Below are 17,763 nucleotides of genomic sequence, written 5' to 3'. Positions count from 1 at the left end.
AGTTGATGAAATTACACATAAATACTTTAAAATTTGTCGCGTATGGACACATCAGATTAAGAATTAGATGTCAGTTAGACAGTGACCCATTAAAACTCACGCCACTACCGAGTTAGAAAAATAAAATGTATCCAAGGGTGTTTTGGTATCTTCCTTTTCCATACAATAATAACAATTTTACAAGCTCTTATGAAAAATACGTTAAAATAAATATCAGACTGTCATTCAAATAAACAGAGATGCAAATAAGCAAAGCTAAAGATCAATTTCCAATATCAAAACTTTTTCACTACCCCATAAGTGCTCAAGCAGAACCTACTCAGGAGCAACCATCTAGTCAAATGACTAATGTACATATGTTGAAGCAACGAATTAAATGCGCATATACAGTAAATACGAACAGGCTTTAAATGCTATGAAATGTTCAGACAGATCGCTTTTCGGTTTCTTCTAGTGCATATTTCAAAATTTTGCAATTTAGAAAAGATGGAAGGCTTGAAGAGGTACACAGCAAAATTCAAATTCAAAACATCTGCTGCCAGCAAGGTAGTCGAACTAAGGCGGGGGCAGTACAAATGTCCGTTTTTTAAATATGAAGTGGTAAATGTATTATGAAATAAATTCCAAAACGCCTCACTACTAATTATTGCCGCTCAAATATTATTGTTTCCATATTGGTTATGTGTGGGTGAGTTTTCTTGGAAGAGAAAAGTAAGAAAGAAGGAGAAGTCAAGTATTGATGCTTTTACAGGGTAACTACTCCAAAGCAGGAATATGCTTAACGTGGGCACACAGCTTTAATGACTTTTCCAGAGTTTAGGGACGCTGTTTAATGACCCAGCACTTCAAAATTCATGTCACCTATGAGAAATAGACCAGAAGGCGATATCGCGTAGCCAACATCTCCTAATTTGTCCAAGGTTCAGAAATAAAAATGAAAAAAACACCTACGATAGCATATTTGGGGCCCACTTCCAAGATGAGGCTAAAACATGTACCAGTTTAGGAATGGATAGCAAAACACATTTAGATAGTGAGATCGATTAATTCAGGATAGTCAAATGCTCTTAGCTACTCTATCATAATTATTTGCACAAAAGTCTCTGGAATCAGAAGTCCACACTTTGCCTAGAGGACTAGATATGGATAGTAAATACTCTTAAAGGGTAGAATCTTCAACATAGTAACCTATCTGACGGGACACGTGTTACTGTGAAGAAAATGAAGGAATGCATTCAATCTTTTACCGATCCTTACCATTCTACGATTTTATGGAATACCTCGAACTGGAGGTTCAAATACTGAACCAAGAGTGAAACGCATACAAAAATACTCAATGAATGCTAAAACACTAGGATGAATTCAAACAGATTCTTTATATCAATACTGTAGTTGTTAATTTAAAACGCCATAAGTTACAACTTCATAAAGCCGGCGTACGAGTGATCAACCAATACGCAGATGTGAAACTGGCCACTGTTAGAGATCTCTGACCAGTAGTTGTAACTATTTCGAGCAGCCAAATTTTGCCGAATAGACTGGTAGATGGATTGGAATCAACTGGTAACTCCTGTGTACAAGCTTCATTAGACGGCTATCAAATCAAAATTTTGACTTATCGGATGATGATACAGAATTCAAATTAGAACGAGATGTTAAGTTGTTATTTACATCAACAATAACATGCATTCAAGATTCCTTCGTAATAATTTTAATTTGTTCTTTGAACATAAACTTCCTGAAACAAAGCCAACGAACTCAATTTAAAAGATCAAAGTGGTCTGAGCTGTCAGTTTAGTTCAAAGGAGGAGGAATACATTCAAGGATTTCTGATTGCCGATCGTAACAGTTCCAAAACTTCTATTTCTTCATACAGTTTCAGTCCAAATTTCAAATTTAGTGTGAATGGGTAGAGCAGACAAAAAAGTGGTGTGAAAAACCCTAACCTTCTGGATATTAAAAGAAAATTGTACTAACACAATGCATCCTTATCCGCCGACGATAGCCCATTGCCGGTAAAGAGATTGGTAAAGAAGTTCTTCTTCGGCGGTTCTGGCATGTTACAGGGCAAGAACAGCTCGCCTTGCATCTCGCTGAGGTTATTGCTGTAGCGAGAGAGATAAGTCAAGTTACTTTAAGACCAGGAGACTCCAAAATCAGCTAATCCACCTAGAAACCCACCTCAGATCAGCAGACACGGATATTTTGGCGAGTTCAGAGGGAGACGACATGTAGATAGCATAGCCAAGGTTGCCGAAGGTAAATAGAGTCTGATGGAATGGTTTGCCGACAACCTCCACGTCACTCAGGATGCGCAGCGATGGCAATGAGAAGGCGATCAGATGGCCGTTGGAGAGTAGGCAGGATATGAAGAGCACTGTTGTCGGTGTAGCCGTAGAGAACTGTGAGGCGGAGATTGAAGTTGAGAAAGGCATTCGTTGATTGCTCATCTCCGCGCGGATCACTGCACTGGTCTCGGTGATTTTCACCTGCATAAGACGGTGTAGTGACTTTTACCAAACACTGTTGTGAACAGAAAGAATAAAAGTGGTCTCATGTGGCGAGGCTTGAGGGATCCCGTTGAAATTTAACACGGAATTGAGAATAAACTTCTGCCTAAGAAAATACGGCACTGTATGTGCCAACTGAAAAGTGACTCTGAAATTACAAGATAGCACAGAAGTAACGGTTATGTGCATCCAAGCTCACAATCATCTGGAATAGTTAAGTGAAAAGTAGTAGTTGGAAAGTAGCATTACAGAACTACCAATAAGTCCACTTGCATAAGAGCATTGCCGAATAATACAAGATTAAGTATTATAGCGAAAAATAGGAGGTGAAAACAGTCGAGTTAGATGCGCGATTGGAACAATTCATCCAAATATATCGCGCTTTAGTAGACTTTAAAAGAAACAAATCTCAGTTCAAATTCACTAAAAATCAGCTGTGGAGTCATTCGCATGAATCGCAAATAGATGAGAAGCACCTGTGGATAACAAAAAGCACTTGTAATGGGGAGTGACTGGTGACTTTTACTGGCATTATCAACATTTTTCCAAACTGGCTTAGCAAGACAAAAGATATGAGTGGTCTTATTTAACAAAACTATCACGAAATGAGTAAAACTGGTCTTTGAAAATGAAAGGGCAAAAAAATAGTACATAAAATTGGGCCGCTAAAGACACATTTTGAAAGCTTGTGCAAGGAACTTAATAGTTTAATAAATCCAAAATTGAAGATGAATTTGAAATACAAGTAATCTTTGGTTTGCACCGAAGTAATATTGTGGGGGTGCCAAATAGCAAATGCTGCCATCGTCTAACTTTGACGATTCGTTTGTCAGCCATGAAACTATAGTTGGCGTTGAATGCGCTTTAGTTTCCAAATAACACTTTTTAATTTGAGCAATTAGTACCTGCAAAAAACATTTTGAATTTGAATACGATTTCTACTGTGGAACGAAAGAAGTAGACCAGGCAGTCTGGAATATAGGTGAAATAAATATTTGTCTGATAAAAATTTGACCAATTAATGCAGTGTTTGACTTGAGACATTCCGTTTTGGAGGACTATTATGTTACTGGGAGCAAATCGGACACATGTATTGTTTGAATTTAGACAATGACAATAAATCCATATATCAAATAAGGCATGTATCATCGGCAAGATTTGACATGGCTACTGAATTACCACTTTATCTTCTAAAACAAGTGAATGTGGTTTAATCTTGGATAGATGAGTTTCATCTCACAGCACAAACGAACAAGTGTGTAAGCCTATATTTTCCATGTGTTACGATTTAAGTCAAAAATATTAGACTGAATCCAACTATTTTGAATGATGAAAATGAGAGAGTGCTAAAAAATCATGACTATCATAAAACTACAAGAGAGTTAATTTGTAACGAGAAAATTACAAAACCCTATAATCGCAAGAGCAGAGAGAGTGCAACAAATGATTCACTAACAGAAAAGTATAAATTATACAAATGGTAGTAATTGCGACCAAAAAATATGCACAATTGGATTAAGCCAGTTCACAAATTGACCAGCCATAAGAATATTGATAAATGAAAGCAAAAAAAGGAAAAAACTTGGGCATTCAAGTAATAAAACAACCAAACAAACAAACAAACCTCAATTGTAAAGGTGCACAGTGAAGAGGTTGCCATATGTCAGCAAAAGGGCATACTATGATCACATGCTTCAATCTCACCTCACATCAATCATCATCAGAAACCGCCACCCATTCCAATAAAGTGGAATTCGATGAAATTTGTGCAAGATTTCACAAAAGTGGCTGTAGGACTTCCTCTTCTTCTCTCAATTATGCAAATGCCTGGACAAGAGCGAATCTGAGTGTGGACACCCTCAACACCCTCCATGCATTAAAACTACGCATTACTAGGCACACATGCACGTGCAAAGTCATTGGGAATGAATCGAGGTTCAAGGCGCTGTGTGCCACACAAGGTCAGCCCCAAACACTACAATATCTCGACAAACCCACACTCGAGTACGAAGGAAATCATGTGATGTCAGATAGGGGACATCTGTCCCCTACTCCCCCATTGCAATAAACAGAATTCCCAACAGGACCAAAGAAGGAGGATTAGGTTCGTTCCTCCCTCCTAAACAACATTTAGTTAAGGGTGAATCTACTTCCATGTACATCAGGTTAGTTGAAATCTCTTCCAAACTATGCACAACATTTGAACATGTGACTAGAATGAAGGAAGGAATGTTAGTTGTAGGAGAAAGATGCAGCTTGGCTTCTTCCTCTCATCCAAATATTATCAGGACCCAGAACATAAAACAGTAACTTGTAGTACAATCAAACTAGAGCTAAAAGCGGAATCTTAGCTTGGCGCAAGGTAAAGTGTGGAAAAGACTGGCCTGTGATGATCTACCATTACGCAAGTAAATGAAGAAAAATTAGGGCTGTTAAAACTCTGTAGTGGTAATTTTACTCAGGTATAAGTCGTATCCTGTTATTTAATAAGTTTGCGTTGCAGTAGAACAACACCAGCTTTGTTTGTACATGGTACTGAACAGGCCTTTAGAGCCTTTGATGAATCAACTTGCAGGCTGGAGATATGCAGCTCTGCTCATGCCATTTAGACTACAAGTTTCCTAGTCTTTCCGCAAGTCCACTCCAAATTTACAAACTAAACAATATGCACAGTTTTAGTTTATCCAAATATTTTCCCAATATTACAGGCAGATAAGCCTATAGGGGCATACATATATATTCCATGAGTCCAGTCCATCATTATGATAGTGGATAAAAGATGAAATTTAGAATGTCAAAAAAACTTCGGTACTAATTTGATTACTACTTTCTCTACAGGTAATTTGCAAAATTGTGCAATAAAATGAAGGTTCATTAGTAGCCGTGAGAAGGAGGCTCGGAGGCTTAATACATGAGTCATTTAACGGGTAGCAACAACTCTAGAAACTTTCTCAACAAATGTAATTGTGCCGCCATGAGAAAGAAGTACTTCATCAACAAGGCCGATTTTATTGCGGATCAGGAAGAGGATAACAGAGAAATGTGAATAAATAACTAAAGAAGAGGATAAAAACAGTAACCTAGTCACAGAAACTGAAATTGACGGTTTATACACCTTTATAAGATGAATGACTTACCCTGTTGTAGCAATTTCTAGATGGGAACCCAATGACCTGCGCATGCTTTTCCGAAATCACCACCATGAAGTAGCGATCAGCCGAGTCTAATGAGGATTGATTGCTTCCAGAACTGGAAGGTACCTCTTCCTGAGAATTTACAGTTCCACCCATTCCCTGATTTCCACTGTGTGTCAAACCTGGAGAAAATGGAGACCCATGAACACACAACAACACCTTCTAATTCACAAGATCCCAAAATTCTACTTACCTGGCGGTATAGGTGTGCCATGAGGTCCATTGGACTTCCACTTGTTTCCTGCACGCCCGGATGACATTGGAGAATTCGGTGTAGGACATCCTAGACGTCGAAAAGCAGCAGATTCGCTGGCAGCGAAACCGGACGCATTGACGACGCCTTCACCGCTTTTGAATTCAGTAGATTCTGCAGTTTCTTCCAGATGGGGAACCAGAGTTAGGCGAGGCACTGCACTGCTACCGGCATCCCATTTTACCGAAGGAGCAGTGCACATTTCACCTTGGGAATTCCCAAAACCGATGTAGACAACCTCGCCATCGAATTTGAAAAGGGAACCTGTTGGAAATAAAACAGTTAACACCTCATGATAATCAATCAAGGGAACTTGAAACGTGTATTTCATGGAAATATAAATAAAGCTTGCTTCAGTGAAAGGCCTAACAATGTGAATAACCTCTTTTATCGAACTAAAAAGTTAATTAGATCTCAAAACGTTTCACTTCCAGAAATGAGATTTTGTCATGTTGCTTATAAATAAAGTACGGATATGTACATTTAGAGTGTCCAGATCGAGTCGGAAAGATTGGCAACAAATAGCATCTTTCGATTAAAAAAGAAATCACCCAAGAAGTGAATAGATTAAAATGCCTTAAAGACAAGAATTAGGACTAACAAATAAAATTTTCCATAAGTTATATAGATTACTACTCTATGTATAAAATGAGACGGATTAATCGTTGTCTGAACGCAAGAATGGACTTTTGGAGTTACTTGACCTTTTAAGCCTCGTTCCCATTTATTTTATTCAATCTAAAGTATTAGACAATCATTTGTTTTGACTTACTGACTGACGGTCTTGACTAGCCAACTCTTTTGGAATGGCATACAAAAGTACAGCATAAAAGTAGTAGAGCATGGCCAATGTAGACACCATGGACAACCATCTTCTACTCTGACGCTTGCACGAAGTAATTTACTTAGTAATTCTGATAAATAAAATGCCTATCTGCATAAAATGATTTGAATTTGTTGGATTAACAGCTCGGCCAAATAATACCACAGCTTCTGATGTAATCTGAAACGTATGTACCTCTTCAATTACTGCTTGCTCCAGTTTGTCATCATTCCACTTCACCTCAGTTCGATACTTTCGCATCGAGAAACACATTCATAGAGTGGAATTTCTCAAACCAACAAATCAACAGCCATCTCGCTAAACACTTCAATCTGCAGTCGGCTTCGTCTACATTCAGTTACTATCGCACAAACTGAGTTGAATATGCAGGTTTTTTCTACCTTATGGGTGCCAGCATTTTCATTCAGTAATAATGAACTACTCATGCAGTCAGTTAAATCTACTCATACAACATTGTTTCGAGTTTCAGTCGAAATTCAAAATAAATGTGCTTACTTCACTGGGTTCTCTAATATTCTCCTCGATAGATATCTCTCATTGTATTTTTCTTGTTTTTTTACGGCATGAATCGTGAGGTGTCTGCATATGGACCAAGCGACCAAACTTTGAAGTGTCTAGATTTCGGATATATTGTGAATTTCTATGCAGCAATCATTCTATAATTAGTGACAAGTTTTGTAAAAATATCTCAATTCCTATTGATCCCTATCCAGAAGTTAATTAGCACCGCTCCGGTGTACCAACTTTCTGCAAAATAGTAGCCACATTGACAAGATAATAATTCTACAGATGACACTTGCTATTTTACCATCTACGCTTAAAGCCAACGTCGATTATTCAAGAAGAATGTTGGAAACCGCTTCAGTAGCCAAATTGCCCACTAGACTAACCACACACATGCTTTTAAGGATAAAGTGACCTTGGAAAGTTGATCGTTAACCAAGCCTATAGACTTCTGCATAAGGATATTTCAGGAAGTGAAGCAGCATAAGGGCTGCTTGTAAATGAACGCTTCAATTCCGCAATAGGTTTGAAATAAAGCCATGAAGAAGGTGGCTATGATAATCATAACAACGACCATGATCATAATACCGATATGCTTCTGTAACAATTCACTACACTAGAAACAAGAAACTAGAAGTTGTTAGCTGAACTGAATTTTTTGTTAGTCGTGTCAATTTTAAAGTATTTTTGTTGACGAGTTGTATTATGTGTGACCTGCTAATTCCAAAGCAATAATCATAAATGAAAACGGAAAGATTTTAACACTATTCAGAGGACAAGTCTTTGTAAATTCCAAAAGTATTTAACAGTCATTTCGACGGAAGAGTGAAATGAGGTCTCACATCCCAAGCGAAAAAGAAGTAAATTCCAGCTTCTTTAGAATCAGAACATCCAATGAAACATTTTAAATTTTTGGATTGCACTAGGCTCAAAGTTACAGGAGACAGTCATGAAAATTTATGAAGGACCTAATTTGGAACATATGTGGCGATATTTTGTACTTTTAAATGAAAATTCCAGAAGTTGCTCATTGGTATATAAAGGGTAAACGCAGATGTACAACGGCTAAGCTTACTTAAAAAAATTTTTTGAAACTTTAGAAAAAACTATCGAGAAATTCAACAAATTTGGCAACCCATCATGAAGAATCAGGCAGTGGTAACATAAAAATACGTCTGAGAAACTTAATAGCAAATGACCTCTGAATTAAATGCACCCGTACCCTAATTAGGATCCTTACATTTCTTACTAAGAATGCTTGTAAGGACTGATTTTTTACAAGAAAATCTATGCCGAATTTGTACAACACTACATAAAAGAACTGAATTTTCACCAAAAGGTTGTATTATTTTCTCGCAAAGTCTCACTAATTGCGCTGCCGCCTAACAAGGCATAGAAACGAACGATTTTGGCAAATAATAGGAACTTAAATGCCTGCACTTGGAGGTGAAGACTTTCAAACTCGATTTATGGGTGTAAAATAGCTTGCAGAAATACAAAATTAAAGAGGACGTTTTGGCTGTTTCGGTAAAGTGTAAAGTACGCAATTTCGTTTGCTACCATAAAAGTGATCTTATAAAGATTCATCTTCCGATTCGCAGGTATTTTACGGAATTAAACTTTCGAAATTTTCTATGTCCTCAGGGCAGTTCCAGCTGCTCCTGCATTAACAATTTAAAGCAACCAGAGCAAAGAGTGGGTATACTCATTTACTCACACAAGCAAAATTTGGTGTTACACCCACAAAATCCACCACTAAATCACCTTAATGTTCACTGAGAAAACAAATCAAGAATGCCCGAAATTGACACTTAATAATTTTGACATAAGTATTTTGTTTGATAATTTTACTCTAACTCTCATTTATTTGGCCGTAAACTGCAGTTGATGAATTGATGTCGCTTTATAGTTGGATCGCAAACATTAATTTCACTACGTCCTTCTTAAAGGTAATCAAGTTTATGGAAAAAACAATGGGCTACAAAGATTTTGGAGACGATTAATAAATGGCAGAAAATAAATCTGGGATGACGCTGATATATACAAATGTATGAATGGAAATAACACCTTTTATTCCCTCATAGAACAAACACAAATGGTAAATTTCCCCTTTTATATCATTTTACCATATAGTTTTGCACTTTTGATAGTGAACCTAAAATAAGTAAATAAAGAATCCAACAAACAAGCCGACAAATCCTTACCCAAGAGATTATAACCAGGGGCAAGCGAATTTGAGTCTTCCGAAGTATCCAAAGTGAAACCAAATACAGATCCACGATTAGTTCCCACCCAAAGGGAAGGTTCTAAAAGATTAGGGGAATGTTTAGACCTTTCTTACTGATTAATGCATGTGTATTTGCTCCGAACTCACCGTTCTTACGATCGCTCATATCAACAAAGGCAAGTGTCCGAATTCCCTCCAGCACAGACTGGTCAATTGAACTCTGTTCAGACGTGTCTGATTGTCGCTGGGATGGGGAGTCACCGTACTTGTCTAAACGGAAATTGTAACAAGTCATCCTTGTAAGATACAAATCAGTATAGTCGAACCACACAACCACTGCATGCAGTGAGATACTATAAAAGTGAGATGTTATGTGAAATTCCGGCAATACAATGACCTTACGTAACATGAAGCAGGTGCAGAGCTTAAAAGAGATTTCCCACTTATTTTAAATCAGTTTTGTTTTCAAAATGACAGTGTTAATGTGAACCATGTTGGCACTTTGAAAACCTCAAAACTCTCAACTTTAGGGTACTGCAAAATTAGAGATTTTGTGGTGGTGAATGACTTGCGTTTAAGTAGTGAAGTAGAGCAGCAACTTCTTCGGCGGACTACGGAGTGGACCAGAAAATGAATGTTTTAGTGGAATTGGTGCAAAGTATTTGTTATGCTGTAACAAATGATGGGTTCGAGATGGATAATTAGTGCACGTTGTTGCAGAGGAGCGACAGAAAATACAGAGGAAAACCAAAAGCTCGTCCAAAAGGATAAGTAGTCATTCAATGCGGTAATAATTACCAGATAATAAAACCAATTCAATTTTACTCGCAAAATACTACTGAGATACTCGATTAAACAGTTTTGATATGAACAGCGAAGCCGCCAAGAGGGTTGAGAGAGAAAAACAAATAGCTCTGAGTCAGGGACGCTAATAATTCCCTGTAGTAACTATAATGAGAGATTGAACAAATTTTTCGTTGCGGCAATCAGCCATAGAACAAACAAAATATACCTACTACGAGTATTAGTGAAGATAAGAGTTTACGATTGTCCAAAAGCAGCATCTGTGTAATTGAATGTATGGGTAGAAATTACATCTAAGGATAAGCGGAAAATTCCGTTTGCACCCAAGTTTGAGCGTGCAGAGGCGAGGAATGTTGCGGGTGAATTGGGGAAACAAAATGATAAACCGAATTCACCTGATGGGGGAGATAGGAGAGGGTTGGACTCGCCTTTGTTGGGTTCCATTTGGGGAAACATCACTAGATAATGACAACAAAGGCATGCAGTAAAGGAGAAAGCAATTCAACGGGACTCAGGAACGGGATCAGAAGGATGGTATTAGCGTTAGTTAATCATCGCTTATATGAATCAAGTATAATTCTTGTCGATTTTTATCATTTTTGCAGCAATTATAAGTTGTCATTTTCGACTGCAAAATAAACAATTATTTTAAAAACCCTATACCGCTATTGAAACTAATTTAATCTATTAAAGAACAAAAATCATTAGGTGGTACAATTAATAAACGAATTTATTTGGAGTTAGTCTTAATTTCCATTTGATTTCGATACTTTTGAAAGTTTCGCCTAAAATAAAACAAAATTTCCCCAATATTTCTGGACGCAAAACTTCAAACACCCAAATTTATGAGTTTTCTGACTGTTAAAGTAAACATACATTCATAAACTGAATAAATCTTGGCCCATTTTTTTAGGAATTTTGAGGAATCTAACGGCGATTACTTCCATAGTGCTATGATATTTCCTTATTTTAACTCATATTTGAGCCGACATCTCTGCATAAGTGATGCTCTATACAATTTTTACAAATTTGCAGCAGACAGTATTTGTTTCACTTCATTTGCCCCGAAAGTCCATTCAAACAATTAGCAAACGTGGAGACGGTATGACATAGTTACCGATCAACCCCGACTTATTAGTATCATTAAGGATAAACAATATGTTTCTAGTAAAAAACCAGCAGCAGGCAGGTTCATGCAGTTCAACTCTAATGACATTAGCCATGCACAAATGGAGGTGGCACTTTGTGGCATGCTCAAACCTTGTGATTTGGCCCTTTTCAAATCCGTGCGTGTTGAACCGCGCGACAGCGCAGTCAGTCGTGATGGTGTGCCCACTGCCATCTCAGAACTGCCCATGGAAATGAGCATTTCCTGAGCTGACTTAGTTGGGGGTGAGCCATACTGACTGGATTGAGCATTTAGCGTCTCGTGGATTGACTACAGTGCGACAGAGGTTCGCATTAATTTGCACTTTAGATAACAAAAACACACCTGCTTACAAACAACAAGTAGTAATGTTTATGGGAGGATTATTACTTGAAGCCAGTAGTGGGGAAGAAGCCATTACGGTCTCTGGAGAAGCCACCGAGATAATTTTCGGCTTCGCCTTATCGGTACCTCGGAAATCAAAAATTCGGAGGATAGGAGCTTCTGGCAGGGTCGACATCTGACGTTGCTGCTTTTGAGAGGCACGATTGGAGTGAAAGTAAATAAGCCAGCGTGTGGTAAGGCTTGGGTTTTGGGCGCTTTGAGGAGAGGCAGAATCCATTGGGGCCATAATAGATGAAAAACGTCTTCCCGTAGATCGATAGATTTTGCGAAGTGGATGATGAAAACTGGTATTGGTGGCTCGACGTTTCCAGGGTAAACGAAATAAGTGCCATGAACTGGCAGTTTTCCCTATTGGCGGCGGTGGTGAGTGGGGTAAAATAGTGGATTTTTGTTTTGGCAATGTTGGCGGGGAAGACTAACGATTTACACACAACAAAAAAAACAACAATGGCGCTTCACTCGACATGCACGTGCAGAAATGGCAAAAAGTACCGAGATCCCTCACATTGAAAAGCCTACGAAAGTTCATATCTAGATAATGTAAGAGCTCTAGCATTCTAGACCTCTCTATCAAAAAAACTAATAATTAAACAGATTGTTTCATAAATTATCACCTTTTATATAGATCTACCATTGAGGGATCATATTTATTTATGCTTGTGAATTTGTAAAAAGCACTACCAACCTGATTGTTGCTTGTTCCACCTGAGGAAGCGATGGAAACAGCCGCGGTTGTTTTAGAGCCGTTTCCAGAGTTGGCAAATCGTGAGGAAGACTTTGGTCGTGAGCGGACGAGCGGATCCAGAGCTTAAAAAGTACATAGAAACAGTTTAATTTGGAATCTTTTGGATATTGAAGAACATAACTGCATAAAATCTTTATTTTAAATGAAAAATGGAGGTCAATCATCTGCAAATTTATCCTGGCGAGTCCCGTAATCGTAATGACTGAGTCCTATAGAGTGATTTAAGTTCTAAATCGGTGTTTTTATTTTATGTTCAAACCAAATAAAATCAGTTCGAACATAGAGTAGAAACAAATCAACCCGCCAATAAATGTTTTGGTCTTCTTTGAATAATGTCTCAATATGTGATTGTCCAACTAAAAACAGCCTTTATTAGACAAAACGAAACAGAGGTGGTATTTTTTAATATTAAACTCCAGGCAAAATTAGGTTCGATCAGAGTGTTTTTGCAACATAATCAGGAAATTGTACATGTAGAAGTTCTTTAGGGCGATAGGATTAACCTCAGATGACATCGGTTCCGGAAGGGATGATCAAGTGTTTCCAATTGCCTTGTTAATCCAAGCAGATGTAACCTTTTGGAAGCATACCAACTCTTACGATTACATTTTCAGACATCTATGGGAAAGAAATGCTTAAAAACCCTAGTTTAGTTTAACTACCTTACGACCTTGGACATGTTTAAAGCCCAACAAAAACCTCATATTCAGCAAGACAAAACAGTGAAAAAGTGAAACGTTCGGAAAAGATAGGGCCGGAAAATACATGTTAGTAGTGAGGGCCTAGTTGCTGGATTGGTAAACGTGAAACATCCAATTTCAGCCATTTCTGGTGGTTAGCTCATTTTCGGGGTTAAGATTCTCAGCCAGAGTAAATCGAAATTTCCCCGCCTATTCACAGATTTCGCGTAGGCATTTAAGTAAATATTTATATGTTGACCACGTGTTTCGAGCCAATTAGACTCTTGCAGTGACTTCTAGGTGAAAATCACACTCGACGAAGCAGTGGTTCCATAAAAGTAGCTGTAAGGAAGCATCAATAGCAAATAAAATGCGCAATTTGGTTGTAAAACTTTATAATTAATAAAACAGCTAGGAATTTGAAGTGAAATGCTATAATGATGTCAATTTAATGAAGCCAGAAACTTTACACCTAATTGCTAAATGGGGGATTAAGTAGCATGTGGTGGGAAAATGAAACGAACCTTCGAGCTCGGGCGCAGCTACGCAGACAAGGCAAGTGCCCTGATAGTAATCAACAACTGTTATACCTCCATCTGTTCCAAAAGCGAATCTGTAAATCAAAAATCAACAAGTGCCTAATAACATTTTTTATCAAATTCTCACACGTTCACAACAAATTTTGGATGAAACTGAAAATACTGTAAGTGATTTTGATCAGCACTTTTTCTGAGAAGCACATTCAAGACATTAAAATTGAAAAAGGAGCTTTTTAAAGCCTTTGTGATGACATATCGGGAAGTGTTATTGCAATGCACATGTCGAGTGTATAAACTTACTGAACCTCATCAAAATTAAGTAGCATGCCTAAATACTCACTTATATTTTCTACGCTCCCAGTAGAGCAGGATGAATATAAAGCTAAGAAATCCCATTTTTATAAATAGACAGTCGTAACAAGGTTAACAAATTTCAGGCAGGAGAATACATCTCTGTACTCTTGTGAGGGGAGTTTTCAACCTTATTTTGGCGTATGCTAACCCAACTGGCATTAGTGTATCAAAAAACTATTAATTGAACTAAAAAAGCATGTCTCAATTTTTGACTTAGTACAACCACATATCACATTTAAAGTCAAATATTGATCTTTTTTCTTTAAATGGAGTGAATTCTACTTTGAATTAAAGTAAGTCTACGTTTTATATGAGTTGCTTCATCAAGAAGTTCTCGAAATAGCCAAATTTCCCTCCGAGACGAGTTTATACCACTTAAATTCGACAACTGCAAATGAAAGGGTGCCAAGGACGTCACGAAATCATTTTAAGTGTTAGCGTCTTTAAAGCATTTAAGTGTTTTATATCTAAAAATGCTGTGCTTAAAGGCAAGAGAAGGTAATCTCAAGGTGGATAAACAAGGCGTTAATTTTCCAGTACTTGAACCTGTCAGCCAAAATAAAAGCGGAATAATGAATAGAACATGTTTAATCTTTAATTAGACACAGCAATTTGTTTAAGACAGCACCACAGAGGAGAATATTGAGCTACATTACAGTCCGTGAAGAATTTGCCCTACGTTAACTTCCACATTATTATTCAGTATGATCGCATTACTTTAAAGTTTCCAATTCTTGATGCGAAATATACTTTAATCAAATTTATTTGAGAGGCAAATATAAATAACATGTATTCGAATCAGTGAATGAGGACTAATTCTGTCACGCCTGAGTTCTAAATTGCAAGGGAAATAAACAAAAAAATGTGCGGAAAATGAATAAATAACACATTTTCAGTTAAAGTATAGATACAACTGTGCATTGGAATTCTAAATATTAAAAGTTCCGAATGATGAATCCAATCCAATTCCATCACTTGCCCAATAAGACAGCGAAAATTTAAACGGATTCTTACTAGAGGAAATTTCTTTTTAACAAAAATAGAAGGAGGAATTTCTCAGCCGTAGCCATTTAGTCTAATTGGATTTGCGGTGGAAAAAGTAGGGGCCAATGACTAGCACAAATGCTCCCTTGAAAATGAAGGCGATTTTTTGAAAAAAAGTCTATTAACAAAAAAAAACGTTTCATTCATTGCGATTTTTTCAAAATTTCACGATAGCTTAAGGACTAGTTTTATCAAGTCTAGCATTTTGTAAACACCTGGGTTGACAAAAGATGACAACTTATGTTAGTTCTATTTGTTTGGCATAGTCGCCGGAAAAAAAAAGGAAAATGAGTTCTTACAATTAGAAAGATAAGATCTCTGGTTGGGAACAAGACTCTCATCCTTTTGCAAAAAAGCACTTAATACTTACCTAAAAATCGCCTTATGTAAAGAAAAACGACAAAATTTTGATGAAATCTATCAGTTATTACTAAAATTTGCTGATTAGGACAAAAAACAAGACTCCAAGTAACAGACAGTGTGTTATCAGGGATTATGGATAGCTCTAGCTAAAGAATGGTATAAATCAGGACGTAAGCAGATCCCACCCAGCTTCTAAATTCCATAATTTAGTTTTACGGCTCTCTTTATCGTTAGAAGTTAGGGATACTCGGCGTCGGTCACATCAATGAAGACATTTTAAAACTCTTTATTCTGGTCACAGACGATTTGATGGGAGACGCCATAAATTCTTTTCTGAGTAATACTGACGAATATGAGTTAGTGTTTCATTCTAAGGTGGCACATCTACAGTAAACGGAACAAGGAGCCAGCTTCTCCGACCAAGTGGTAGCACCACAAGTTTTGTCAGTATCGGATACTATCTCCCCACTCATATTCACTATTTTCGACATTTTAGAAAAAAACTTCGTACGTATAAAAAAAGCACCGAAAAAAACCGCAAAACATGGGGTGAACAGTGCCCAAAGTCTAACTCTCATCAAAGCGTTCTAAAAAAGGCCAAAGTTTATGCAACGCTTTTCGGAGGTAGATAAATCTGCCAGTGTACTTACCGCTTACGAGCGGTAAGGGTAAAACTTTATGAAAGTAAAGGCATAAGAATGTGTGACACACTCAATTCATACACTTTTCGCATCCAGTGATAAAATTTGACAAAAGACCGAATATTCCTTAGCAAAGCTTTCTCACTCAATAGGCTTTGTAAATCGGTAAATGATGAAGTATTTTGGTACGACACAGAACAAACAAAGCCAACTCAATAAAACAAAAAAACGTGTTGCATTGATTAATTGTATTGTTTATTTGTTAACAAAAGACAAACAAGACAAACAAACAGGAATTATATCCAGTAGAGCTCTCGAGAAATCAACACCCCATAGTGACCAAGCATCTCATTTCAGTGACAAATTTGTGTGCATTTTAAATAGAAAACGGCTCAGAAGGTGAGTCACACCTGTAGTTTGGTACTAACGTTATTTACCGCAGTAGGAAGTTTTAATTTTTTTGCAACTTTGGAACCACCAGACCATGTTATGCAAACCTGAACCATGGCAACAGTGCATACAGTGTAAACACTTCACATGTTAAAACGTAAATTCCAGCTATTAAAGCGAGTTATCTGTTTCATGTCAGAAAACAACTCATTTTGTCTGCGTATTTCACTATGCATTACCGTTGAATATGGACAAATAAACAGTACCATATTGGAGGCTCATAATTTATGATGAATCTCTCCCGTTTGTCCTTGGCAAAACAAACAATGCAACATTCATTGCAAGTTTAAAAAAGACTTAGAATGAAACTTTAAGGTGTGTTTTAAGAATTGAAAGGATAATCTGCATAAAAACACAATGACTAGAAGCAATTGAAAAAGATATAAAACCGTTAAAATTCCTGATGGCTATCTATTTAACTGTATAGCCTTCAAAAATAAACGCATTGAATGCCATTTGAAGTATCAAGCAAAAAAAACTAATTTTCAATCAGTTTTCAAAAACATAAGTAAAAATACACAAGCTCTTAATTTCAATCAAAATAAGACCCCTGGATAAGTAACACTGCAATTGATAAAGGCTTTCGATTTTGCAATCAAACTCATTCAAAGTGCGACATATCGTGATGTAAGCCCGCCTTTTAAAAAATGTCTATTATAATGCAAAAATTGGGTGATGAATGGCAAAAGTGATTATAACAAAAACTGCTACTACTACTACAGCCGTGTATTCCATGCTGTAAGACAAATGTAAGTGTTTCTGCATCAGAGCCTTCAAGTTATGGCATGAAAGGCGTTCTTATAATTTTAAATTTTAATTATTTACAAAAAAATGGCATTCTGGTTCACATATTATAAGCCATTCCGGATGCTATTAATCAAGATAGACGATAACAGCGGTGGTGCTTGTGTGCATGGAGCTGTGTGGTGGTAAACAAATTCTCCTGTGAACAAAGACGCAAAATCTGAACCCGGCGGTACCCGCTCGTATGAGGTGCTCAGCCACTCAGTGGTAAGACATCTGAACTGTTTAAATGTTTCAAAGACATTCGATCGTACG

The 17,763-nt window shown here is 37.2% G+C and overlaps 1 protein-coding gene across 1 annotated transcript in view; it reads right to left on the bottom strand. All coding sequences in view use genetic code 11, as the record gives it.

The window, feature by feature from the left end:
• Window positions 1-1,972: 1,972 nt before the first annotated feature.
• Window positions 1,973-17,763, bottom strand: part of EGR_01980 (Syntaxin-binding protein 5) — a gene marked incomplete at both ends in the record, with an annotated part of 42,874 nt that continues 27,083 nt past the window's right edge. The window contains 10 exons of the mRNA XM_024491229.1: window positions 1,973-2,105; window positions 2,182-2,489; window positions 5,648-5,826; window positions 5,898-6,221; window positions 9,510-9,611; window positions 9,680-9,802; window positions 11,513-11,774; window positions 11,905-12,303; window positions 12,574-12,695; window positions 13,838-13,926. Of these exons, the coding sequence (XP_024354372.1) occupies window positions 1,973-2,105; window positions 2,182-2,489; window positions 5,648-5,826; window positions 5,898-6,221; window positions 9,510-9,611; window positions 9,680-9,802; window positions 11,513-11,774; window positions 11,905-12,303; window positions 12,574-12,695; window positions 13,838-13,926 (2,041 nt within the window). The remainder of the gene's footprint in view (window positions 2,106-2,181; window positions 2,490-5,647; window positions 5,827-5,897; window positions 6,222-9,509; window positions 9,612-9,679; window positions 9,803-11,512; window positions 11,775-11,904; window positions 12,304-12,573; window positions 12,696-13,837; window positions 13,927-17,763) is intronic.

The sequence above is a fragment of the Echinococcus granulosus genome (assembly GCF_000524195.1).
Source record: "Echinococcus granulosus chromosome Unknown EG_S00008, whole genome shotgun sequence".
NCBI classification, from domain to species: domain Eukaryota; kingdom Metazoa; phylum Platyhelminthes; class Cestoda; order Cyclophyllidea; family Taeniidae; genus Echinococcus; species Echinococcus granulosus.
The sequence above is the reverse complement of the archived record's forward strand: the minus strand, read 5'-3'. Positions and strand labels throughout refer to the sequence as shown.